The sequence below is a fragment of the Euleptes europaea genome, chromosome 17 (assembly GCF_029931775.1).
Source record: "Euleptes europaea isolate rEulEur1 chromosome 17, rEulEur1.hap1, whole genome shotgun sequence".
NCBI lineage: Eukaryota > Metazoa > Chordata > Lepidosauria > Squamata > Sphaerodactylidae > Euleptes > Euleptes europaea.
Window position 1 is genome coordinate 50479208 of NC_079328.1, and position 26226 is coordinate 50505433.

The window sequence follows — 26226 nt, forward strand, 5'->3', positions numbered from 1 at the left end:
CCCGCGCACTCGGAGCAGATGTTCATTCTTCCCCAGGGAGGCTGGCGCGGCTGTGGTCAGGAAAAAGCCCAGAGGGCCTTGGTGCTCCCGGGCTGCCCTTGCTTGCTCACCTAGGCCTGAGACAGGGCCAGCGTTGCTCTTTGTTGTCCCCCGTGGAGCGTCTTGGGGAGGGCAGCCAGGCTTCTCTCGTGGCTGGACTCCCGCATAAAGGACTCCAGAGCAACGTGTGCTCTGGCGGCCCCTGCCTGTAAAGCTGGCCTGCGGCTTTGCGCTGCTCTTCCTTGGCATTCTCCTTCCCCTTCCCCTTTGTCCTGTTGCAACCAGGGACTGTTGCAGCCACAGAGAGGATGCTGGGTGGAGCCGACCTCGCCAGTTTTTGTGAACGGGGAGGGCGGCTTCATGCTCAGGGTCCCAATCGCCTTCTTTTTGGAGGTCTGGAAGGGAGGTTCATGTCAGGTAGACCAGCGGTGATCCCAGACAACTGTTTTGGCTTTCCCTTGTCAGTGGTGGGGCTTGCGGGGTGGAGTCACCCATAGGAGCTGTCGGCTCTTCAGCTTCCCTACCTCACCCCGGGGAGGGTGGGTTAGGGTGTCCTACTTACAGGGCACCACAGTTTGGATAATGTGCGTTGACCCGTGGGGGGAATGGGTGGGCAGAATAATTTGATGGGCTTCGGGACCATCAGCTGTGTCTGTTGTTCTGCCCGTAGGAGCTGACATTGCCAATATCTGCAACGAGGCTGCTCTTCACGCTGCGAGGGAAGGACATAAATCCATCGACACCTTCAATTTCGAATATGCTGTGGAAAGAGTCATTGCCGGTGGGGCTCCTTTCTGGGTGGCACTGGGGGCTGGCGTCCAAGAGCCTCATCACAGGAGGCGGGTGCTGCCGGGAGGGCTTGAATTGTGGGAAGCCGGAGAGTGAGTGGTGTGACTGTAGGCACAGGCTCCATGCACAGGCATCTGATGCGCACTCTGACACAAGGGAAGACCTTTTACATAACCCGGGCAAAAAATGAGCCTGCCGTAATCGAAGCTCTGCCTGGGCATTCTGGGTAGTTCTTTGGGCATAGCCATCCAACCCACAGTTGCCTGGACAGCAGCACCCTGAGCAGCTGACAGGCAGACTTTTGGTATTAGTTTTTGGAAAGGGATCCGTTTGTGGGAGCAGAGCCAGGCCCGCGTGGTTCATCTGCGGCCTCCTTCAGGGAGAGATCGCAAGGGGCTGCACGCTCACTGTGATGTTTTGCATGAATGTTTTTCGCAGTGCACGCATCTGCTTGCGTAAGCCAAGGTTTTAAGAGTCTGCGCTAACACAGAATTGTACATCTGGGCTCGGTGGATGGGTTTATGCTGTTTCTAAAAGGAGTCCTCAGTCACTTTCCATGCAAGTGAGAGTGTTGGAACTGGGTTGGTCTCAGGAGGAGAGCCGTGAAGGCCTGCAGTAGAAGAGCTAGAGTTGCATCCAGTAGCACTTTAGAGACCCTTGCACAAAGGAACCCTCCCCCCCAGGCTGAATAGGGACATAGGATTGTTATCTCATTACAGCTGCTGATTTTTTGTATTTCCCACCCCTAAGCATTTCTCCCCTACTCTGATCAAGCTGATCACATTCTGCAGCACCCCTCCCCACTTCTGACTGGGATATAAGGGCTCAGGGGATCGCCATTCCTGCTGGTATCTGACAAAGGGAGCTTTGACTCTGGGAAGCTCATATTCCAAAAATCTTGTTAGTCTCTAAGGTGCCGCTGGACTCAAATTCACTTCTTGTTGGAGTTGCAAGCTTTCTTAGACCTAAGGATAGTGCCTGGTGCACATTGAAACCGAGCGGATGAACAGAAGGGCTCTTGTCAGTGCTTTTGCAGCAGATTGTTGGGGGAATGAAAGGGCAGAGACCCTCCTGCGTTCTCAGTCTCTGACAAGTCCCAAGTCCTGGGAGGCAGAAGCAGCTGAAGGTTTGTGCTTTTTGTCTCCAGGAACCGCCAAAAAGAGCAAGATTCTGTCCCAGGAGGAGCGGAGGGTGGTGGCGTTCCATGAGTCCGGCCACGCCCTCGTAGGCTGGCTGCTGGAACACACAGAGGCTGTGATGAAGGTATGTTTGCCGCTCACCTTGTGAGAAACTGGGCTGAGGAGCAGTCAGCGCTCTCCACACTAAGCGGTCCCTGTGCGTGTTTTGTGTCTCTCCTGTGGCTGCAGGTCTCCATAGCCCCTCGCACCAATGCTGCCCTGGGCTTTGCTCAGATCCTCCCCAAGGACCAGTACCTCTTCACCAAGGACCAGCTCTTTGAGCGGATGTGCATGGCCTTGGGAGGGAGGGTGTCGGAGGCCATCACGTTCAACAAAGTGACTACAGGTGAGGAAAGGCTTTTCTGCAGACAGGCCGAGCTGCGTGAGGCTGTGTAAAGAGCCCGAGGAAGCCTCCCTTGCACACATGAAGCTGCTGGATACCGAATCAGACCCTCGGTCCATCAAAGTCAGCATTGCCTACTCAGGCTAGCAGTGGTTCTCCAGGGTCTTGGGCAGAGAAGTCTTTTGCATAACCTATTGCCTGGTCCTTTCAACTGGAGATTCCGGGGATTGAACCTGGGATCTTCAGCATGCCAAGCAGATGCTTTACCACTGAGCCATAGCCCCATAGAAGAACGAGGGAGTTTTGCTCTTGCTGCTTCCCGGGCAGCTGGGGCTTCCATTGTGCTGCACGATCCTCGTGGTCGGGGGCGATTTTCACCACTCAGCCAGTTAAGCCACTGATTTTGCAGCTGGCCTTGGAAGAAGAGAGGGCAGTTCTTGTCAGGTCCAGTGGTAACAATCAGATATTGATCGTCTTTTGTCCTTTACATGCCCAGGGGCACAAGATGACCTGAGGAAAGTCACCAAGATAGCCTACTCGATGGTGAAGCAATATGGGATGGCGCCCAACGTCGGCTACCTTTCCTTCCCTGTCCAGGAAAATACTGCAGGGATTGGGCGGCGCCCCTTCAGCCAGGGACTCCAGCAGATCATGGACCATGTAAGTTCTCCTTGTAACTCTGAAGCTGCCGGCTGTGCTTGCTTGTCCCCCACTCTGCTGCGAAGCTGACAGGATGACCTTTGGCCAGTCACCTGGGTTCAGCCTGTACCTGCGGGACCACCTCTCCTGAGATGCCGCCCCACCCCACCCTGCTGGGCTCAAGAAGGCCTGCTTCATGTTCCATCTTGCGGGCAAGCAAGACCCAGAACCTTTTCTGTGTTGGCCCCCACTAAGTGGCACTGTCTTCCCAACAGGGTCAGAAAGGTCTTCTCATGGCTGCTTTTTGACAGCTTTTAGGCAGGCACTGCTGGGAAAGCTGTCCTTGCAAATGATTTTGACTGTATTAGGGACAGGTTGTGTTTTCAGTTATTGTTGTGATTTTATCATGCTTTTGTTTGAGTTCCCAAGTAACCTGCTTTGAGTCTTGTGAGAAAGGCAGCTGTGAAATGATTTTAATAAATGTCATTGTGAGGATAAAATTGCAGCAAGGAGGACCTCATGCGTGGCCTTCAGCTCCTTGGAAGAATAGATAAGTAGGTGGTTGGAACCTCAAAAACCGGTCTCTTGAAGCCGGAGCCGTCTTTCCCTGTCACAGACGACTCTTAGGAAGGATGAAGCCCGGTCTTGCAAGGTTGGCCATGCCTCTTTGAAGTGGCTTATTTGCTAAAGCAGGTTTGTGTTAAGTTTTGTGGTCAAGAGAGGATGTGGCTGTTGAAAAGAAGCAGATCCTGCCATGCTGGTGTCTGGCTGGATGCCATCCCACGATTTCCTATACCTTTTGGAAGCCTTTTGTCTACACGTGCTAGAGCTCTGCTTTTAAGATCCCTGGTCCGAGAGTTCAACAGCTGAATCTGAGCTTGGTTGTTCCACCAGGGAGTGCTGGAAGATCAATTCATGCTGGAAGGTGGAGCAATGAGAAATCCGTGTCTCCTTCCCACCCTTCCCAAAGGGTGTCCCACACATAGAAACCTGTCATTTGGTTTGCTAGGTGGATTGGGGCGGGCTCCTGAAAAACCCCTGGGTACACCTGCGTATGCTCCTGTGTGTGAGCAGCATAAAAGCAGCCTGGATAGTACAACAGTCTGCTGCTTGCCTGGCCCCACATTAAAGCTTAGGGCCCAGTGCAGGTTGCGTCCCGCTCAAGGGTAAGAAACGTTAACAGTGGGCATCCTCTCTTCCACATCCGGATCCCCCAGGTGCTGCGCCTGACTGGAGATGAGCTGCAGTCTGGAATCCTCTCCTCGTTCAGCCATGGAACAGGTTCCCTGGCGTTATCTGTGGACTTCTGTTTCCTTTCTAGGAAGCAAAACTGCTGGTGGCCCAGGCCTACAGGCGCACAGAGACACTGCTTCTGGACAACCGGGACAAGTTGAAGACGGTATGGCTTTTTCCTGCCTGAATGCTCCTGGCACGCCGGTCCTCATGGCCTGGAGTTGAGAGGCGGGCAGATTCAGATCCCACTCAGTGGAGGGCCAGGAGAAAGCCCCTTCCCTCTAGACTAACCTGCTTCATAGTGCACTTGCAAGGCTCACAAATAGCTCTGAGATCCTGGGAGGAAATCTAGAGCTCAAAAAGATCAGGTGAACACACTGGACTGCTGCTAGGATTTGTCCTCTGCAGACAGTCTGGTTGCCCTGAGTGCTGGGAAATGCCACAGGTTATAGTGCCAAGAAGCCCCTGGAGGCAGTGAGAGGCTTGGGGTCGCAGAGTGAGTGGGGGGGGGAAGCTAGCAGGCTCGATGGCAACTCTCCTTACACAGCTATGGTCTTGGGCAGTCCTCCCGTCCCCAGGATCTCAGCGCTACTTATGGGAAGCTTCTGCCAAGGCGATCTGTTTCCCCTTCCCTGCTGGGACCTGTCAGCAGGAAAGAAGGTGTTTTTCTGAAAGCTCATTCTGTGCACAAGAGGCTTTCTTCTCCTGCCGAGGAAACCAGCCAAAGGTTGCCTTCATGTTGTCCTTCAGTGTGGCCTTGCTTATGGCCGCAGCAGGAGTCCAGGGTTGGAACAGCTGTGGTGGGGAACCCCCTGAGCAGCAGGAAGGTTGTGAAGCTTCTAAACCCTTTTACACGCGCACACACACACACACACACACACACACACACACAACGTGCACACCTCCAAAAGAGTGCTTTGTTGGTGTTGTTCGGTAGTGAGCTGGACTTTGCTTCATCCAAGTGGAGACTGAGTTGCAAAGGGTCACCCTCCCCTCCCCACAGGTCCCTGATCTTCTTGCCTGCCCATGTGTGGGCCTTCCTGGACTCACCTTCTCCCACTGTTTCTGTGTTTAGCTGGCTAACGCCCTCCTGGAGAAGGAAGTGATAAACTATGATGACATCGAAGCCTTGATTGGGCCTTCTCCCTATGGGCCCAAGAAAATGATTGCCCCTCAGAGCTGGATTGAAGCTGAGAGAGACAAACAAGACATGGGGGATGAAGAGCCCCCCCAGCAGCCACCCAGGCAAGGGGAAGAAGAAGAAGAGCCCAACCTTAGACCCGTTTGAAGCCGGGTCATGGCGAGGAGTGGAAGAAGAGCTTACCGGCTTCCTGTCTGAACCAGGCTTGCGCTTAATGTGTGCGGGCTCCTCTGCTTGGATTTCTGTGATGGCTTTCGCTGCTCAGGGAATGAACCATGGCCATGGGTATGATGTCAAACACCATTCCCAAGATGTCTGAAAGAAACCAGACCTCTGTGGGTAACTGGATGGTGCTCCTGGCAGAGGGAGCCAGCTCCCATGCGCCAGGCCTCCTGCCAAGGGCTCGGACCAGCCGCTGCCGGGCTCTGCCTCTTTGAAAATGCTGCCTGCTCAGATGCCCTCATTTTGCACAATAGCAGTGAATTCACAGGCAGAGTTCTGCAGCGTCCAAAGATATCTAAATCTGCAGAGCATTCTGATGATTGTGGTTGGCGCATGCCTATGCTGTGGGCAGTGGAGAATTGGAATTCCTTGAGTGCCCCATGAGGCCTCTGGCCACAAATGTTACAGGGAGGCAAAGTCCAAGGCTTTGAGAAAGAGGAAGCAGCTACAAGTCTTTGTGCAGAATATGGCTATGATTTGAGGGCAACGTGATGCTTTTAGGGCAAATGTTCATCTAGAACTGCTGGAGGCAGAGAAGGGGGTAATGGGTTGATCATCCCTAAGCAAATGTGGGAGGGGGGTGAGAGAGAAAAAGAGACCAGCCATTTCCATTTGCACCCTCCCTTTCAGTGTGGATTATTGCCACGAGGATTGTCTTTGTCCTAGACTGAGCCTAGGCCATATTTTGCTCCTGCCAACCTTAACTTAAAATTCTCTGGCCTTCTCTTTCAGAACCCTCAAGATGTTAAGTACAAGTATAAAATAAGTGCTTGGGTTCCTCTCGATAACAATCCCATCTCCATCTTCCCCACCGGCCCTTGGCAAATAGTCATCAGTGATATGTAGCTACCACCTAGTGGTCTGTTCAGAAACCTGCATGGAATGGTATCTTTCTAGATACTCCTGAGTCTAGTCTAGATACCCCTGAGAATCTGCTGAGTCTCTGTGGCTGTTCCCCCCAAAGGGAAGCCATTACCACCCACGAGACATTTCTGGAGTTACTCGACATTCACCGGACCCCTCAGCTGTGTGGTGGCCTCATCACCAGATAGCTTCAGAGGCAGGGAAGCCAGGGGTCCTGACTGTCAGTGTGTGTTTATTCTGGAGGTTTGGATAATGTTCAAGAAAATAAAGTTTGGAATTTATTACTGTTGTCTGAGGCTCTGTTGAAATTACGAGCACGCAAGGGAGAGAGCCACCCTTTCTCCTTTCTTTCCATCTTCGCTTGGATGCTGTTGCCGTCAAGGTGTGGGGAAACACGGTTCCTCCCCCCCCCCCCAACTTACTGATCAATGCATATTCCATCATGCCTTGGTTTTAGTCATAGCAACATGGCTCATACCAGAAAAAGTGTTGCCACATCAGACCAAAGGCCCAGTTTATTATCCTGGCTACCTGTGTTGGAAGACCAATGCCTGCAGGAAGCTTCCAAACAGTTCATAAAGGCAACCCTGTTCTTAGTCTGCAGTACTTGGTAGTCAGAACTGCCCTTATTTGTGGAGGTTCAATTTAATAATGTACAGACCTGGATGGAAGGTGGTCTGTCAATTTCTCATTTGCTTTGTTGCCCCTCGTCTGCTTTGTAACCTAGTGGCGCTAGCGACATGTTGCATGAAGCAGCATTTCATTTTGTCCTGATCTTCCTGCTCTTCAGCTTCATTAGGGGATCCTGACTGCCAGTGCAGGGTGGAAATGTTTTCCCACTTTCTACCTACCAGCTATAATTTTATAAAAATTATCAAGTTCCTAGCCTGGATGTATATGAAATTAGGTATAGTGTAAATAAAACGGACTAAAGAAAATACTCCCCTCTACCCTGCCCCTCCTCTGTGGCCACCTACATCAGCTTTTCTCGAGAGCTTTGCCAGAACTAGGTCGCAGTCTGAAACGCGTGGCCCCTTTAAGGAGGGCGCCATCTTTAGTGATGGCGAGGTGACGCGCCGTGGTTGATGCCAGCGAGATGGATCTCTGGTCCTGATTGGCCACGGGCGAACCGTCGCGTTTCCTGGAGCCGGGTCGGAAGTGGCGCGTAGATATCCCAGCGTTCCTCGCGCCGCCTCTTTCTTTTTCCGGCCGGCCATTTGCTGCCGCGGGAGGTGAGTGGGAGGCCGGCGGGTTATCCGTCCCCATCCCTCGCCTGGGTGTAGCCGGGAGTGCTCGGGAGGGGCCGGGAGGGCCAGCGGGAGCTCCGCCGTTGCGGTGGGAGGGTTATTGGGGGGTGGCGATGACCGGAGCCGGGGGCGCCTGCGGCCTTCTTCTCTGGTGCAGGCGGCGGCGGCGGCGGCCCTCCTTCGGCTGCCTTGGCGTTCCAGGCTGCAGCCGCAGAAGGGGCTTAGGGTGGCGGGGAGGCCGCTGCCGGGCTGGGCTGAGCGGAGGGGCAGGCCCCTGGCTTTTGCAAGGCCGCGAGGCCTCCCCTCCCTCTTTCCCTCCGAGCCGCTCCGGGCAGCATTCGCACTCGCCGCCCCCCTTTATTATCCGCAGCCACCCTGTGAGGGAGGCTAGGCTGCGAGGCCCTGTGTCCTGCGAGCTTCATGGCCTGGTGGGGATCGAAACCAGAGCCTCTCCCTTCGCAAAGGGGCGCTTTCACGCGCTTCTGAAGCGTGTGCTTTTAATGGAGGTCTATAAAATTGTGCATGGCGTGGAGAGAGTTGGACAGGGAGAAGTTTTGCTCCCGCGCTCATAATACCAGAACGCGGGGTCATCTGCCGAAGCTGGAGGGGGAGAGATTCAAAAATGATAAAATAAAGTATTTCTTCAGACAACGCATCGTTAAATTGTGGAACTCCCTGCCCCAGGATGGGGTGATGGCTGCCAACTTGGAAGGCTTTAAGAGGGGGAGTGGACGTGTTCATGGAGGAGAGGGGCTATCCATGGCTACTGGTCAAAATGGATACTAGCCATGATGCACACCTATTCTTTCCGGTATCAGAGCAGCGGGCCTGTATCTTAGGTGCTGTGGAACACAGGCAGAGTAAAGCTGCTGCTGCAGTCGTCTTGTTTGTGGCTTCCTAGAGGCCCCTGGCTGGCCACTGTGTGAACAGACTGCTGTACTTTATGGGCCTGGGTCTGATCCAGCAGGGCTTTTCTTATGTTCTTAATCCAGTTTCAGTGTGCTTTGTAACTGGGTTTTACTGTGCGAAATGGCAAAATGCACTTGCAGACAGTTGCTAAAGCGCATTGAAAATTGATTATTCAGCCGCCCTGTCGTCTCTTGGTCAAGGGCTGCGGTGTTAGCAAAAATATCTGCCAAAGACCACAGGAGCCGGGATGCCAGTCTTGGGGGCAGAGGGCCCTGTCTTGGGGGCTCCTGTCCTAGAAGGGTGTAGGAGTGATCCCAGTCGTGGGTGAGACCGAGACCAGGGGTTCAGAAATCTAATAATGGTAGTGTTTTAACGTTTGCCTTCAGGCGGTTTGTACACTGTTGTGTATTGCCTGCAAGCTAAGTGAGCATTATCATGCGCACTCACACGCCAGAGTCGCAGAGGGGAGTTGGTGTGGCTTGCATAAGGTTCCGATTCAGAGCAGGGCCTTTCTGGTCTATGGCTGCACCTGGGCTTCTCAGTAGCACGCTGGATGTGTGGCTTGTCTTGTGTAGGTCATTCTCTAGATGTTTCCAGCCTTTATAAGCCTCTGTCCCGTCTTCACAAGGCAGAAGACAAAGATGGTGAGGGGTCTGGAGACCAAGTCCTATGAGGAAAGGTTGAAGGAGCTGGGTATGTTTAGCCTGAAGAGGAGAAGACTGAGAGGGGATTTGAGAACTATCTTCAAGTACTTGAAGGGCTGTAATATAGAGGAGGGTGCCGAGTTGTTTTCTGTTGGCCCAGAAGGTCGGATCAGAACCAATGGGTTGAAATTAAATCAAAAGAGTTTCCATCTAGACATTAGGAAGAAATTTCTAACAGGCTTCCTTGGGAAGTGGCAAGCACTCCTTCCCTGGAGGTTTTTAAGCAGAGGCTAGATGGCCATCTGTCAGCAATGCTGATTCTATGACCTTAGGCAGATCATGAGAGGGAGGGCATCTTGGCCATCTTCTGGGCATGGAGTAGGGGTCACTCTGTGTGTGGGGGGGAGGTAGTTGTGAAATTCTTGCATTGTGCAGGGGGTTGGACTAGATGACCCTGGTGGTCCCTTCCAACTCTATGATTCTTTGATTCTAAGACTCCATTAAAACCACATCAAGAGCATCTTCTGCAAGGAGCCGTCCTTTAAAAAAAAGCAAATACAAGTAAGGCTAACAAGATAACTGCAGTTTGGGCACCTGGTGGGCGAGACTGCAGCTAGGAGCTTTTTTTCTCCTGTTTTTTGCATTTGACAAGATCCTCCATTAGCACCAGTGCCAACCTGGCCATCTGTGAGGTGAGGCTTTGTGTGGCCTCCCAGGGTGCTGCTTGGGGAGGGGCTGTTGCTCAGTGGTAGAGCATCTGCTTGGTGTGCAGAAGGTCCTAGGTTCAATCCCCAGCATCTCCAGTTAAAGGGACTAGGCGAGTAGGGGATGTGGAAGACCCCTGCCCAGGACCCTGGAGAGCTGCTGCCAAGGCAGCTTGATGCATTCATGCCTTCTCTGGTTCGGAAAGGGTGTGCTGCATGAACTGAGCAAGGTTGTAGAGTTTGGCTATAGTCATTATGTTTTCTATTTAAATAAATGAAACCGAGACGATTAAAATCAATCAAGACAATTCAAGTCATGTCATTGATTTAAATTGCCATGAAAAAGACTGATTTAATTAATGGATATAACTCAAGGTTTCTATATTGTAATTCATGTACTTTGTGAACCACCATTATACTGATTGGTTGCTCTAACAGCATATTGGTTTGCAGCTAATAAGAGGTTTTATGTTGCCTAGGAGCATACCGTAATCCAAAGCTTTCTCTTGGAGCCAAAGCTATTTCCACTTGGAGGGGGATGATGGTGAAATTAAATGACTGGTCCCTAGCCCTCTTTCTGCATATGAAGATTAACCCACTTTCTAGAATGGGCTTGAAGCTGCAGGGAAGCGTGAATAAATGTCCATCTGAGAGCTCAACAGAATTCTGATACTTGCAGGGCATAAATATAAGGAGTAGAAAATCAACCAGGAGGGATAATCCTGGTGAGATGCAGGCTGATGACTTCTGGATCTTAGTGCTTGTAATGGTGATTTTCCAGTCCCTTGTCAATAAGAACGCTGCAATAGTAAGCCCACCGGTGTGGTGGTTTAAAGAGGAACTTACTTTGAATTTGTTTTAAAATTACTTAAAACATTTTTTTTTTAAATCACCAGTGTACATACTCCTTGAAATGGCAGAAGAAGTCATTTCTGTCATTAAGGTAAGGTAAGGTAAAGGTCCCCTGTGCAAGCACCGGGTCATTCCTGACCCATGGGGTGACGTCACATCTTGACGTTTTCTAGGCAGACTGTTTACGGGGTGGTTTGCCAGTGCCTTCCCCAGTCATCTTCCCTTTACCCCCAGCAAGCTGGGTACTCATTTGACCGACCTCGGAAGGATGGAAGGCTGAGTCAACCTTGAGCCGGCTACCTGAAACCGACTTCCATCGGGATTGAACTCAGGTCGTGAGCAGAGTTTGGACTGCAGTACTGCAGCTTACCACTCTGCACCATAGGGCTCCAAACACAAAATAGGAGGAGGGGTTGAAAGCGTTTTTCTACTATGAATAAATAACAGAGCAAAGTGAATTTTTAATGACTCCCAAGTCTGGAATCCAAGCTAGTAATGTATATTGGTTACGTATAAATGGCCAGAAACTGATTTTTGTATTGTACATTCTTTTAAAAAGCCTTAATAATTTAATAGAATAACTATTAATGGTATTATCAGTTAAAATAAAATTGTGTATCCCAGCAGGGTTTAATAATCTGGGAATCTCCCGATGTTAGTGGTACTAAAATAAGTTGTTGATATATGAAGTAAGGTATGGTTTCTTAGTGAAACAATCTTTTAAACTTAAGAACGGCATACTCTGTGAATACCGTATTAAAAGGATTTTCTCTTTGTCATGCGAGTTTGCTTTGAAGAACTGTTGCAGCTTTAATCATAAAGTTGAGTCCGGGATGTTTGTTTTCAGGGATATAAGCAGCCATGGCACCCAGCCGGAATGGCATGATCTTAAAGCCCCATTTCCACAAAGACTGGCAAAGACGAGTAGCTACATGGTTCAACCAGCCTGCCAGGAAGATCCGCAGGTGAGTTATTGCAGCCTGCTGAGCCTGTGAGTTCCGTGTGCCAGGTGACCAGCAAAGAAGCGCTGAATAACCAAGAGGCGAGGGAGCATCTCCCTTGCTCCAAAGATGTCAGATCAGTGCTGCAGCCAGATGATGAAAATTCTCCGGAATCGCTGGACACCATTGATGATATATTAGAACCCCTATCAGCTGATGGTTGTGGCTTTTTATCTTGCTGTCACTGGCAATGTTAGCCTTGTTGAAAAGGGCATCAGGCTCTGGTTGTATTTGGAGAAAAGGGAGGGATTTGACATAAGCCCCCTTTCTGCTGCTCTTTCCACCCAGGAGGAAGGCCCGGCAAGCAAAGGCCCGCCGTATTGCTCCTCGTCCGGTATCTGGACCAATCCGACCAATTGTCAGATGCCCCACCGTGCGATACCACACGAAAGTCCGCGCTGGTCGGGGATTCAGTTTAGAGGAGCTGAGAGTAAGTAGAGGGGGGAAATGTCTCAGAGGCTGAGGTGTGGGTTCCCTTGGACTACTGGCTACGTGGCTTGAAGTCTCGAGCAATAAGGTGCATTTTCAGGAAAGGCTTCTGAAGGCAGCTTGGCTGAACCTGGTTGGATTTCTTGACAGACCGCTGTAAGGCAAATTACTGGATGTCCCTAAGGGAATCTGCATGGGAGCTTTCAAGACTGCGTGGTGTAGTGGTTAAGAGCAACGGTTTGGAATGGTGGAGTCTGATCTGGAGAACCGGGTTTAATTCCCCACTCCTCCACATGAGCGGTGGAGGCTAATCTGGTGAACTGGATTTGTTTCCCCGCTCCTACACACAAAGCCAGCTGGGTGACCTTGGGCTAGTCACAGCTCTCTTAGAGCTCTCTCAGCCCCACCTACCTCACAGGGTGTCTGTTGTGGGGAAGGGAAGGTGATTGTAAGCCGGTTTGAGTCTCCCTTAAGTGGTAGAGAAAGTCAGCATATAAAAACCAACTCTTCTAAGCCTGAGCCTGGCGTTGGCCGGGAAGAGCGGGGTAACAAATGGAAATAATAAATAATTCCTGCTTGTTTGGGTCGGTCAAGATGCTTGTGCAGGCAGCGGTGGGGGAAAGCCCTCCAGTATCTGATTTTTTTAATTTGAGGGGTAGAGAATTTAGTCTTGTTAGGTTTTTCTAAACATTTACTGTAGCAGATATTTCTCTTAAAACCTCTTGGGCCGAAAGGTGCCTCAAATGCAGCCGTCGCCACCGTTTTTGACAGCCGCGCAGTCGATGATGACACTGTCTCCAGAATCTCTGTACTGTCCGTGATGACTGTGCTTGAACCCTTTTCCAGCTGATGACTGCAGCGGCCCTGCAGCCAGAACAGGGATGTTGAGGCACAGGTTGTTTCCCATGAGGCTCAGGCGAATGATCTCTCCCTAGATGGCTGGCATTCACAAGAAGTTTGCCCGGACCATTGGCATCTCGGTGGACCCCAGGAGGCGGAACAAATCTACGGAAGCCCTGCAGGCCAACGTGCAGCGGCTGAAGGAGTATCGCTCCAAGCTCATCCTCTTTCCCCGGAAACCTTCTGCCCCCAAGAAAGGGGACAGCTCAGTGAGTACCGGGGTGGGGGGCAGTCTTATCTACAATTCTGCTGAAACTAATATCCAAAGCACACAGGTTTAGTTTCCAAGTAGAGTGTGCTTAAGCTTAGAGCACGCACATCTGAGGCAGAGAATTATAAGATTTCCCCCCCCCCTGCTGTTTGTTTACATGGCTGTTTCAACTAAGACTTTACCAGTTTTTTTGGGGGGGGGGATGTCACGGTTGACCAGGTACTTGTACTGTAACCAACTCTGTTCATGGAGAGGATCTAGGAGTGTGGAGTTGAAGCGGTGTGAAGGCGGCATTCAGTGTTAGTCAGGTTGGGGCTTTGGTCCTCCTGGCTTGGCTCAGGTCAGCCATCAAACTGGCTTTAGCCCTGTGAGGCTCCACCAACACGCTTCTCTCAGAAGCGCCAAAGCAAGGCCTTTCCTGCCAACAAAGGGTTGCACGTAATAGCTCCTGTGGAGCTCCACCAATGTTCCTTCCTTCTCCCTTGCAGGCAGAAGAGCTCAAAATGGCCACGCAGCTCTCTGGACCAGTTATGCCCATCAAGAACGTAAGTACCTTCTACTCTGGAGTTGTGTCGATTTTGCCCCTGCAGTGTAGGCTGAGCATAGGAACCCTTTTTGCTCCTGGTTGAAGTACTGTGCTTTTCGTTGCAGTGTAGGTGAAATTCTCTTGTGAGGCAGAGCATCCGTGGAAGTGCTGTTCTTCCTCTTCTGTGTTGCAGTTCAGTGGCTGGGTGTCACGGTCGTTCTCAGAGATGAGGGGTTGTCTCGGGGTAGAGGGGAGAAGCTGTGGTCATTCAGTATGTGATCAGAACACTGCAGCACCCAGCTTTGCAACCCACCCCGTGTGCAGGGCCCACACCACCAAGGCTTCCAGTTGCATGCTGGTTGCTCTGGAGGGAGTTCTCAGAGGCTGAGCATGACGGAGCAAGAGGGCAGTTGGGATGTTAGAAGCCTCTTTGGACAGGACAGGAATGTGAGCTGAGTCATTCTCATCATCTGGGGTGAGAGTCTGTCTGCGGCTTGCAATTGTATAGAAATGTTTTCTGCAGAGTTTAGATGGTGGATGGAATAATGGCTGGCTGCAGAAAAGGGCAATTCTGAGCAGTAACAGAGACTTCTCTGGCTATATCCCTGCTAGCAGGAGCCTTTGGCATAGCTGGCAGGCAACAAAATAACCCGCAAGATGGCAGCAGCTTCTTGGTGTGTGTGTCTGTGCGCATGCTTTTTGTGACTGTGCGGTTCTTACCTCTCAGGTCTACAAAAAAGAGAAGGCCCGTGTTATCTCCGAGGAAGAGAAGAACTTCAAGGCCTTTGCCAGCTTGCGCATGGCCCGGGCAAATGCCCGGCTCTTTGGCATCCGGGCTAAACGAGCAAAGGAAGCAGCTGAGCAAGACGTGGAGAAGAAGAAATAAACTGTTGGCTCTCTCAATAAAGGAAGATAGAATTGGAGCTCTGTGGTGCCATTTTATGCCAAGGAGCCAAGAAGGGAAACGTGTGTGCTGGGAGTGGGGCCCTCTTTTCCACCTCTTGCCTCAGTATCTGTTGTACACCCTGGGGGACAGGACAGGCATGTCGTCCTCGCACCCCTGGTGCGCAAGGGGCCTTTCATTGAGCTCTGCGGCAATGCTCTGGTCCACAGGTACAGTAGGAGGCAGCCTGCCAGAATGCGTCCATTGGTGGGAGAGTAAGACTGACTCCTGGCACTTCATTAACTGGTAGGCCTGTCCCAGGGTACTTTGAAGATTCACGCTCTACAAAAGGGAGGAATTGGAGGAGGGGCACGAGTCTCCTCTACCGAAATAACCCTTTTAGTGTGTTTTGTGCACATTGACTCTGTACGAGTAGTCTAGAGGGCATTGGTTTTGCCCCATAATCATCACAGTGTGCTCAAGAGCGAAGGTGGGCTGAGATTTGTCCCACCCCCAAGTCCAGGCAGCCCCCAAGGAGCATGCTGGGGTGATGGTATTGTGGCCAAGGGTTTCCCAGGAAGTCTTGTTTGACTTCCCCTGTCTGGAGGAGTTGCCAGTATCAGCTCCGTCTCCTTGTGCCCCTGGGGAATGCAAAGCAAAGTGCACAGTAGATCAGTACGGTTGGCTCAGGCAGGGGGAAATGAACGAGTGCTTATATGGCATCACCGCATCTGTGGTGCCGTGAGTTAGTTGTTTAGTGCCAAGAGTCCAGGTGGGATTGGCCCACACAGTCCTCTTACCCAGGAAGAACAAGAGATCCCAGTATGTCCTGCCTTATTGCATGTTCTGGGGAGCATGTCAGACTACCTCTCTAGAAGTAGGCAGAAGCAGCAAAGCTCAGCTGCGTGACCTAAGCCAGGGGTGGGGAACCTCAGGCCCGGGAGCCATATGCAGCCCCCAAGGCCATTTTTTGTGGCCCTCGGGAGCTCCGGAGCCCTGCCGCGGAGGCGGGGCGCAGGGTGGCCCTCCCCGAGGGTCTTCCTGGGGCTGCGGCTTACAGGGAGGGGGAGGGATGCTTCCCCCAAGACTGCCCTCTACAGCCGCGGCATGCAGGAATGCCGCGGCAAATTGTAAGCCCCTCTTGCTGCCTGTCGGCTGTTGAGCTGCAAGGGGGGGAAGAGGCCGGTGGCTCCCGGTGGCAGAGCATGCATGCGGGAGCCGATCAGGCTTCAGGGGGGGGCTTTTGTGGACTCTGGGGGGAGAAAGTATGGAGACTGGGTCGCCGCCATGTGGGGGGGGGCGGGGAGGCTGGGGCCTGGTCACGCGGGGCCGGCGTGTGTGTGTGGGGGGAAGGCTTTTCTCTCTTCCTATTTTTCTGTCACTCTCCTTTTTCTGTCTCTTTGTCTCCCTCCTTCCCTTTCTTTCCCTCCATCATTTTCTTTCTTTCTCCCCCTCTCTCCATTTCTTTCTCCCTTTCTCTCTCTTTCTCCCTCCCTTTTCCTCTTTCTCTGTTTTCCTTCCTCTCTTCCTCCTTTGCCGATCGACTGTGGGCTGCGTTTGCTCGGGCCCACCGCTGGCTGCCCTCACGCCGGGGAGGGGGGCCCCTGCAGGTCTTCACTGTGTGGCCTCCCCTGGGGTTGCCAACCTCCAGGTGGTGGCTGGAGACCTGGCAACCCTAGCCTCTCCCCCCCCCACCGGGAGATCTACACCTGGTATGGCCCCTGAATTATGTCATAAATGTGCAAATGGCCCTTGGCAGGAAAAAGGTTACCCACCCCTGACCTAAGCAATCCTTCCCCCAGCATGAGAGGGAGGGTCACATTGAGGGGAGTGGATGCGTGCTCACCCTTCAAGTGTTCTGGTGTGTCACGGGAAGTACATCAACACCACAAAATCTGGAGTGTTGCATTTGGCTTTTCCCCCCATTGCAGCTGACTTATGGTGACCCTATAGAGGTCCTGGACTTCTTTGGCAGTCTCCCATCCAAGTACTGACAAGGCTGCCCCTGCTTAGCTGATGAGGTCTGATGAGATCAGGCCAGCCTGGCCATTCCAGGTCTGGGCACGTTTGGCCTAGTGGGGGAGTTATGACTTGATACACAATGTATTTGGTGTCTCGCCTAGGACCAGATTTCAGTGAGGTTTTTGTTCCGCAGCAGGTCGGTACAGGAGTAGTCGGGGAAAGTGTGGTACCTTGACAGGGCTCCAGATAAGAATGGATCTGCCTAAAGGGGCCACATCAGCATTCTGGAACTGGCCTGCTAGCTTGGCGAAAGGGAGAGGTGGCTGCCTTTTTAAAAATAGCATGAAGGGACTTGTTCTTTCCACTGGGTGGTGCCAAAGGCCTCTGCTTAGATATTCTGATAGACTCGCCTTGGACTCTCTCTTTCCTTCATAACTTCTCTTTATGTAGTAGAGTACTGTGTTCAGTTTTGGGCACAGCAATTTAAGAAAGATGTAGACAAGCTGGAAGGCAACAAAGGAGGAGGGCAACAAAGATGGTGAGGGGTCTGGAGACCAAGTCCTATGAGGAAAGGTTGAAGGAGCTGGGTATGTTTAGCCTGAAGAGGAGAAGACTGAGAGGGGATATGAGAACCAACTTTAAGTACTTGAAGGGCTGTCATATAGAGGATGGAGCGGAGTTGTTTTCTGTTGCCCCAGAAGGTCGGACCAGAACCAACAGGTTGAAATGAAATCAAAAGAGTTTCCGTCTAGACATTAGGAAGAACTTTCTAACAGAGCAGTTCCTCAGTGGAACAGGCTTCCTCGGGAGGTGGTGAGCTCTCCTTCCCTGGAGGTTTTTAAGCAGAGGCTAGATGGCTATCTGTCAGCAAGGCTGATTCTATGACCTTAAGCAGATGATGAGAGGGAGGGCATCTTGGCCATTTTCTGGCCATGGAGTAGGGGTCACTGGGGGTGTGGGGGGGAAGTAGTTGTGAATTTCTTGCATTGTGCATGGGGTTGGACTAGATGACCCTGGTGGTCCCTTCCAACTCTATGATTCTAAGTGCCCTGAGGCTGGTTGTTCTTGCCATGCTCTTTCAGTCATTGGCTTGCACTCCTGTCCCAGTTATCTGGCCTTCTGTCTGGCACCAACTCCCCAGCCGGGTCTTGGGTAGTCTTTCATGTGACCTGCTGCCTGTTCCTACCGGTTCCTTTTAACTGGGAACAGCAGGGACCGAACCTGAGGCCTCCTGTGTGCAAGGCAGATGCTCTGCTGCAGAGCCCCAGCCCCCTACTAGGGGGTGGGACAGTATTGCAGGGGGTGGCAGAGCAGAAAAGGGGCATGCTAGGCAAGTGCAGCTTTTGCCCACCAAAGCGAGGCCTGCAATGAGCTGCTGCCAAAATTCTCCATTGTGCAGCAGTTAGGGGGGCCGTGGCTCAGTGGCAGAGCGCCTTTTCGGCAGGCAGAGGGTCCTGGGTTCTCAGGCAGCAGTTACTAGAAGGGGACCTTTCTGTGCCTGAACCTCTGGGGGGCAGTTGCAGGTTACATCACCCTATGCTAAGACTGAGCAGTGGAATGATTGTTAGGAGTGTCCAAAATGAATTACTGATGCTCTCTGTGATCCTCAAAGCAACCCTGCGAGGTAGAACACTATCCCCAAATCACAGATGAACTGGGACTGAGGAGCTGAGGGTGACTGGCTTAAAGTAGAGGGATTTATGCTCGATATGTGATACTAAAATGACTCCCAGCAGGAAAGGGAGAATATTAAGAAAAGGTTTCTGTCGTGTGTGGTGTGTTCCAGACTACGTAATTCTCCATTCCTCCATTTCATCCTCACAAAAACCCTGTGAAGTAGGTTAGGCCAAGGGAGATGGATTAGCCCAAGGTCACCAATGAATTTTTTCTTGGTGAATGAGGATTTTAAGGCAGGTCTCACCAGACCTTGTCCAACTCTCTAACCACTACACTGGCTCTGAAGAGATGCAAGATTAAGGCATTTGATCTCGGCGCACAACCAGGAGCCAAGAAGTTCCTATAGAGCCATAGCTGCAAAGGAGGCCAAGCAATAGTTTTGGTCACCAGCTAATCTGAGCTTTAGATAAACTCCTTCCTTTAAATGGCATGTCTGCATTCCTCTCCCCATGATCGCCTTGTTTTTGGTGGCTGGTCATTTGACTCCTCTCTTCTAGGACTAATTGGATTTCTGTGCAAAAATGCTACGAACAGACGGGCCTTGGAAGAGAAATGTTAGTGGACCTCCTCCGCAAAGCAACTGTCCAAAGACTTCTCCAGGAAGCAGCCCGTGTTACAAATTGTTCTCATTAGAGACAGGAAATTCTGTTTCCTTGGTGTGATCAGCCAGCACATGCTCTGGCTGGGCTCTAGATAGCCTTGCCGTGCTCTTGGGTTCTTACTGCTGCTTACAATGCAGGGGGATACGAGCTGCCTTATTTGTTCTCACAGCAGAAGCTGGATCGCAGCCTGTCCCCTGGGGCTGGTTCCGTCAGGAAAGCAAAGCTTCCGATGCGCTTGAAACTAGAGGGTGGAGGGGCAAAGTGTCTCCCACAAGAGGGGAGAGCATCGTCTGTTTGCTTGTCTCTGTATCATCTTTGCCACACACACACACACCTCAAATTCTTGTTTGCCCTAACATGGATGGCTCAGGCTAGCCTGATCTTGTTAGATCTCAGAAGCTAAGCAGAGTCAGCCCTGGTCAGTACTTGGATGGGAGTCCACCACGGAAATCCAGGGTTACTACGCAGAGGCAGGCAATGGCAAACCACCTCTGAACGTTTCTTGCCTTGAAAACCACCTGAAGGGTTGCCATAAGTTGGCTGTGACTTTACGGTACTTTACACACACACACAATTTTTTGTTTGATCTTTATCCTTCAGGTTTGGGAGTCCAGCGGTGAAAGAGCATAGGTAATCAGGAAAAAATATTTATTTACTTTGTTTTTGCCTCTCTCCCCAATGGGGACCTAAAGTGGCTGACATTGTTTTCCCCACCTCCATTTTATCTTCACAGCAACAACCTTGTGAGGTAGGTTAGGCTAAGAGTGTGTCCAACCCAAAGTCACCCAGCAAGCTTCCGTGGCAGAGCAGGGATTCGAACCTGGCTCTCCCAGATCCTAGTCTCACACACTAGCCACTCAGCCACCTGGCTCTTGATAATCTTTTCATGCCATCCCAATTGCATCCTGCAGAGTTCTCACCTATTCCACGGTGGGACCTCCGTTTCTTCTGCGGTTCCACTGGGTCTCTGCCAGGCAGGCTGCTCTCCCGCAGCACCCTCTGCTGGCCACGTCCGGGCAGGGTTTCCTTGACAGCCCCCCACCCAAAGCCCTGCGGCTCTCCCGTCCGCCTGCCATGAAGTGGGAAAGGCAGCTGACAGCCGGCGCTCCCGGCCTCTTGCCCTGCTGAGCAGCTCTTTTCTCCGGCTGCCCTGCTGCGAGCAGATCCTTCCCCAGCGCTGTCAATCATCCTGCCGCAGCAGGAAATCGGCTTGTGTGTGCTGCGAACCAGAAAGAGGCCTGATGCAGCAACAAGCCTCGCCGTGCCGTGCCACCGCTGGCTCAAAAACCCCTCGCTGGCAGGCTGTGGCAGAGGCATGCCCACCTGGCACAGCAGAGGGTCCTTGAGGCCTGGTGAGGGTGCAGCAGAGAGCTGCCCTTGGCTGGGAGGCTCCGAATATGAGGGGTCTGACTGCTCCAGGCTGACAGGACCAGGAAGTCATTGGGCTCCGTTGAGCTGGGACCAGAGCTGGGACCTGCCCCTGTGCCGTGGGTCGCTTCACTCGGGGCGTCTTGCTATTCTGGCCTCTGTTTCCCATTTGCAAATTGGCAACGGTTCCCAAGGGCCCTCTGCTGTGCCAGGCAGGAATGTGCTAATTAAATGCGTGTCAGCAAGAGACTGGCAGCAGAGGGCAAGAGGAAGAAAGCTGACAGCAGGGGCCTACCTCACAGGATTCTCACGAGGACAAACTTGTTAGGGATTGCGTAGGAGGTCTAAAGAGTGGTGAGTCTCAAGTCAATGCCCTGCGTGCCCGGTTAGTCTCAGCCCTCCTCCCCCAAGGCAGTTAACATCCTGTGGGGAACTGAAGGGTTCTTACAGACCTCTGGTGGAGCTAGGCAAGGCCCACCAAGTTGCCAGTGAGGATTCACAGGAGGCCCTGGGCTTGCTTGTGTTTCCTGAGGATCCTTCCTGGAGCCTGCCTGCTGTGCCCCCACCCCCTCCACGGGACTCCTGTGGCGCTTGCCTTGAGCGGTGATCCAGCCCGCCCCTGCCGTGGGCTCTCTTCCTCTCCCCTTTCGCTTCCAGGCTCTTCCGAACACTGATTGAATCAGCCAGTGCCTGTCTTTCGACTGAGCAGCTTAATTAGTCTCGTGCCGGCTGGCTCTCTGGCAGCTCCCCAGCACGGGCCCTGCCAAGGGCTGCTCGCAGGCAGTGGAGCAAAGGTTGGCATGGCTTTAGGGTCCCCAAGCCATTGATGGGCGGGGGAGCTGAGCAAGAAGACCACACAACTCACGCTGGAAATACTGGCAAACTGGAGAGTACTTTTTTCAGAAGTCTTGGACATGCTGCCCTCCAGGCCGTGGCTCGGCCTGTCTTACAGGGCGAGCTACACTTACTATTTGCAAAGGGCCATGCCCAGGGATGATGCGTGAGAGAGCACAAAAAGGCAGGTCCCTGCCCTGAGGAGCCTGCCATCTCAAGTGTGCCGTAAGGGAGACCATAGAGGGAAGGTGGATAACGAGGGAGCACCTGCTTAGTTCCAGGAGGGGAGGAGCTCTACGGGGTTGTGCCAACGCAAAGGAGAGGTGTGGAGAGGGAGGGGGCATCACACAGGTATTTTGGGAGGCCCAAGCATCAGGGAAAGGAGACAGGAAAGGGCAGAGTCACTGGCGAGAGCAGGAGGCAGCCAAGGAGGGTGGTGGACAGGGGTCTCTGGAGAGGTAAGGGGAGGGAGCTAATGCCACTGAGGACTTGGAAGGTACAGAGGAGCCCCACCTTTCATTTGGGCCCCACCTGCGGCTGCTGGTCAGTTCTGCAGCAGCTGGGAGGGGTGCTACCTGGAGAACTCACAGTCTCCTTCAAGCCTGTTTGTGCTGAGCCCAAAGCCTTCCAGCTAGGATCTGCACTCACCAAGAGGAGTGGGGAGAGAGGCCTTTGTGAGCACACGCTGCAACCCTGGGCCTGCACAGTGGGCCAACGGGATGCCCGCATGCACTCTGCCAGGCTGTTGGCCGTTGCCCAGGCACTGCAGCATCCGGTCTGTCCCTCCTGTCTTCTGCTGATGCCACTGCCAGCAGTGCCCAGGGATACAGGCACGTCCACCCCCTCGGGTGCCTCTGAACGTGTGCAAAGGGCTTTCATGTCACCACTGAAGGCAGGGAGCCAAGGGAAAGCTGAAAACTCTCTGCACACACTTAAGAGCCCTTTCCTTCCTGAGTCTGCACTGCTGAGTCTCAGCTGCTGAGTTAGATCCAGGTTTTGCCTTTTCAGTGTGCATGGGGGGGGGGGCTTGTCTCTTATCCTCAGTGCCTCATGTGCCTTCAGGGAACTCACTTCTCCATAGTTCTGCTCAGGGACAGGCTCATGGCCTTGGAAGGAAGGGGCACGAAAAGCATGTGGCATACTTGCCCTGGCTCAAAGGTGGGTGGTGTGCAGACGGTTTGGAAGCCAAAATTAGAATCCCGAAGCGACCTTCAGTTGTTGGCCTGTGTGGCGTGAAACAATAAAAATGAAATTGCACACAGACGAACTGAACTCCCTTGCATGCCATCCTTTCCCCCCTTACCACTTAAAAAGACCCTACACTAGAAACAAATATGCAAACACAAGTGGAGGGGAATTAGTGAGGCGAGAGAATTGCTGAGGCATATGAGTCACCAATGATTGGTTGCTGTTGAACAGAGCATTAGTTGAAATGCGGCAGAAATTCATCAATAGCGTGATATGACAGGTCCGATTCTGTGTCCTCGCCATTCAGAAAGACCCTTTGAGGAGTTAAGGCCGCTGCGCAGAATTGCACCTGGCTTTTATTGACTCGGCTTTGTGTTCATCCAGGAAATTTCCAAGCCTTTTCAAGGTTGCAGCAACCAGCATCCGACGTTCTCAGGGTATTTTAACCCTCCCGTGCCCAGCTGCTGGCTGTCATCTGTCTGGTCCAATTCTTCTTGCTGAGAAGAAAGATCTCGTGAATGGCTCACTCCGTAAATCAGGGGTCCTCAACCTGCTGAACCTGTGGGCACTTTCAGGATTTTGAGAGCACTGATTGTGCACCAGCCAAATGGCTGCCCTGGGGCCCGGGCCCAATTCTCAGATATGGGAAGGTTTCGAGCCATGCGTCATCCTACAGTGAAAGCGGCTGTTTTTGTATGGGTGCTGCCTGCAGAGAAAAGGTGCTGCCTCTTGGACTCTTCTGAACCACGCCCCATGGTCTAAAGAGATGGCGAAAAGCCTGAATGAGCCTCTTTGCTTTGCAGGAGGTCTGCTTTGGGAAAGAAGGAAGTGGTCACCAGAAAGCACATTGGTGGGAACCACATTGGAGACCACCGCCATAAGTCATGTCTTTCCCATTCCCATATCTGAAGGACAGAATCTTTAAGACCACCCCTGAATCAATGTGAGCAGCAAAATATACATGAGTGGATGTGCATATGTAGCACTTGTGTAGCTTTGATATCACAACAAAAAGGATCTTGGGGTCTTAGTAGACCAAACACTAAACATGAGTCAGCAGTGTGATGCGGTAGCTAAAAAGGCAAATGCAATCTTGGGCTGTATCAACAGAAGAATAGTGTCCAGATCACACAAAGTGATGGTATCGCTTCGCTCTGGTTAGACCTCACCTAGAGTACTGTGTTCAGTTTTGGGCACCACAATTTAAGAAAGATGTAGACAAGCTGGAACATGTCAAGAGGAGGGCAACAAAGGTGGTGAGGGGTCTGGAGACCGTCCTATGAGGAAAGGTTGAAGGAGCTGGGAATGTTTAGCCTGAAGAGGAGAAGACTGAGAGGGGACATGATAACCATCTTCAAATACTTGAAGGGCTGTCATATAGAGGAGGGTGCCGAGTTGTTTTCTGTTGCTCCAGAAGGTCGGACCAGAACCAACGGGTTGAAATGAAATCAAAAGAGTTTCCGTCTAGACATTAGGAAGAATTTTCTTTTTCTTCTTTTTTTTTTAATAATTTTTTTTATTTTTTCCAAATCATTATACATTCCAGTTCACATATCAAAAAGTATAATTCATTAACTTCCCCTCTCCCCTCCTCTAACCCTTTATTTAGCATTGTTTCTCTTTGTGTTATATGTCTAATTCAATTGTAACCAAAACATCCATGTCGAATATATCCACACTGAATTAGATCAAAATATACTTCTTAATATCACATTTAAGTTCATTTCTGCAATAATTAGTCCATGCCTCCCATTCTTTTGCAAATTCATTGTCATCCTTTTGATTTATCAATGCCGTAAGTTTTGCCATCTCTACTAATTCCATCATTTTTTCAATCCACTCCGATTTGTTTGGTATATCCGTCATTTTCCATCTCTTAGCGTATATCATTCTGGCGGCAATGGTGGCATACATAGGAAGAATTTTCTAACAGAGAGTGGTTCCTCAGTAGAACAGGCTTCCTCAGGAGGTGGTAAGTGCTCCTTCCCTGGAGGTTTTTAAGCAGAGGCTAGATGGCCATCTGTCAGCAATGTTGGTTCTATGATCTTGGGTGGTTTGTGAGGGGGAGGGCATCTTGGCCATCTTCTGGGCATGGAGTAGGGGATCACTGGGGTGTGTGTGGAGGAGGTAGTTGTTAATATCCTGCATTGTGCAGGGGGTTGGACTACATGACCCTGGTGGTCCCTTCCAACTCTATGATTCTAACCCATGACGCCGTGTGCTGGTGGACAAAAATGCACAAGGGCTGGAACCCAGCAAGTGAACAGATGAGACAGTGAGCAAGGAGAGTGATCTCTGCACAAGCCGGTGGGCTTTCCGTACCACCCCGTGGGGGAGGTTGCTCATTTCCCTCACTAACAGTGGACTGGAGCTTGAGAGGGCTCAGCACAGTTTTGCGGCGCCAGGGCTCCTCGTCCCACCATGGGTGACACTCACCTCTGTGCCACACTGAGTCATTTGTTTTCATTCAGTGCTTGCTTTCCCCATGGGATCAAGGCAAGCGACAGCAATGGTGGGGGGCGGGGAGGGGGAGAGATTCAAAGGATTGGGAAACAAGTGACAGCCACATGGGTGCCTGCAGGGAAACAGACGCCCAGCAGCCATTCATTCACTGCACTGTACACAACTTTCCCAGCTGGGATTCGTCTGTGTGTGTGTGATAGAGAGAGAGGCACAGAAGTGATTTCCAAGGGTCTGAAGCGGGCTTTCTCTCCTGGGTGCTGACCTGTGTCCCAGGCAATTACCTCTGTTGAAAAATAAGAGGACGAAGGAAGGTAATTCCTCCTGCATTGATTTCCCGTCTGCTAATTGCAGCCATTTGTTATAATTAACCTGCCCTGCGTCTCTCTGGGGCCCGGGAGCCCTGCAGACGGCTGTCATTGGGCTGGGCTGGCAGGCAGGCAGAAGAGCTTTGCCTTCCGAAGGGGCAGGAGGGGCAAGCTGCTTTTCACACCCCCGGCGGACAAACGGGGCTTGGAGATCTCAGGGCTCTGCTGCAGAAGAATCCCCTGTTCTCCTTACTTGGGTGTAGGGGAGGGTACACAATCATCAACTCAGAGTTGGGAAAATCCTGGAGATTAGGGGATGGAGCCTGGGGAGGGTGGGGTTTGGGGAAGGGGAGGGACCTCAGCGGGGTATAGTGCCATAGAGTCCATTCTCCAAAGCAGCCATTTCCCCCAGGGGAGCTGACCTCTGTGAGCTGGAGACCCGTTGTAGTTCTGGGAGCTCTCCCAGAATCTTTACTGAGGGGGTCCCAAAAGGTTCCTGGATTCCTGAGCCCCCCATCTAACAATGGGTTGTGGACTTTGTCTCGAAGCTGTTAGGAATGTTTTTGATGCCCGCGGACCGCCTTGTGCAGACCCGGAGCGGAAGAAAAAGCCCCTTGACAAGAAGCAGGCTCCAAAGCTGGCCCCTTCCTAGGGAAGAGAGAACAGCCTCCCTCCCTCCTGTGAGTCCCAGACTTAGATGGGGCCCCTGCTTGGTTTATGTGTTTGTTTGTTTGTTTGCATTTCTAGCCTGCCCTCCCCGGACAAAACCAGGCTCAGGGCAGGTAACAATGATAAAATTACAGGTCCGACTCATGGCGACCCTATGGGGAGATTTTCTTGCTGAGGAGTGTTGTGTTGATTCAAGGACGCAGCCTGTCTCCGCTGGGGGTTTTCATCCGTCCTTTTCCACTGGGTGACTAACAAGTCCTGGGTCTCAGGCTGAGGTCTTTCACATCACCTACTTGCCTAGTCCCTTTAACTGGAGATGCCGGGGATCGAACCTGGGATCTTCTGCATGCCAAGCAGAGGCTCTACCACTGAGCCACGGCCCCTCCATTCTGATGTTTGAGAAC

At 52.0% G+C, this 26226-nt stretch overlaps 2 protein-coding genes and 2 non-coding genes across 4 annotated transcripts in view; all 4 read left to right on the forward strand.

Moving 5' to 3' along the window:
* SPG7 (SPG7 matrix AAA peptidase subunit, paraplegin) overlaps positions 1–5524 on the forward strand; it is a 29625-nt gene extending 24101 nt beyond the window's left edge. Inside the window, exons 12-17 of the mRNA XM_056862399.1 lie at positions 710–820; positions 1976–2091; positions 2196–2352; positions 2846–3009; positions 4310–4387; positions 5297–5524. Of these exons, the coding sequence (XP_056718377.1) occupies positions 710–820; positions 1976–2091; positions 2196–2352; positions 2846–3009; positions 4310–4387; positions 5297–5509 (839 nt within the window). The 3' untranslated portion in view covers positions 5510–5524. The remainder of the gene's footprint in view (positions 1–709; positions 821–1975; positions 2092–2195; positions 2353–2845; positions 3010–4309; positions 4388–5296) is intronic.
* A 2054-nt stretch (positions 5525–7578) lies between these two features.
* RPL13 (ribosomal protein L13) lies at positions 7579–14794 on the forward strand. Its single transcript, XM_056862898.1, has 6 exons — positions 7579–7680; positions 11652–11769; positions 12094–12235; positions 13170–13343; positions 13834–13890; positions 14599–14794. Exons 2-6 carry the CDS (start codon positions 11666–11668, stop codon positions 14755–14757), a joined length of 636 nt encoding a protein of 211 aa, XP_056718876.1. The 5' UTR covers positions 7579–7680; positions 11652–11665; the 3' UTR covers positions 14758–14794.
* On the forward strand, positions 11900–11980 carry LOC130489244 (small nucleolar RNA MBII-202). The gene has a single exon (XR_008933828.1). It is a non-coding gene; the product is annotated as a small nucleolar RNA MBII-202 (small nucleolar RNA).
* Positions 13018–13102, forward strand: LOC130489245 (small nucleolar RNA MBII-202). Its single transcript, XR_008933829.1, has one exon. It is a non-coding gene; the product is annotated as a small nucleolar RNA MBII-202 (small nucleolar RNA).
* Positions 14795–26226: the final 11432 nt, after the last annotated feature.

Excerpts from the sequence above, each read along its gene's own strand:
- RPL13 (XM_056862898.1), top strand. The coding sequence starts at position 11,666 with ATGGCACCCAGCCGGAATGGCATGATCTTAAAGCCCCATTTCCACAAA. Across the intron at positions 13,344-13,833 it reads CCAAGAAAGGGGACAGCTCA|GCAGAAGAGCTCAAAATGGC; the intron begins GTGAGTACCGGG and ends TCTCCCTTGCAG. Across the intron at positions 13,891-14,598 it reads CAGTTATGCCCATCAAGAAC|GTCTACAAAAAAGAGAAGGC; the intron begins GTAAGTACCTTC and ends CTTACCTCTCAG.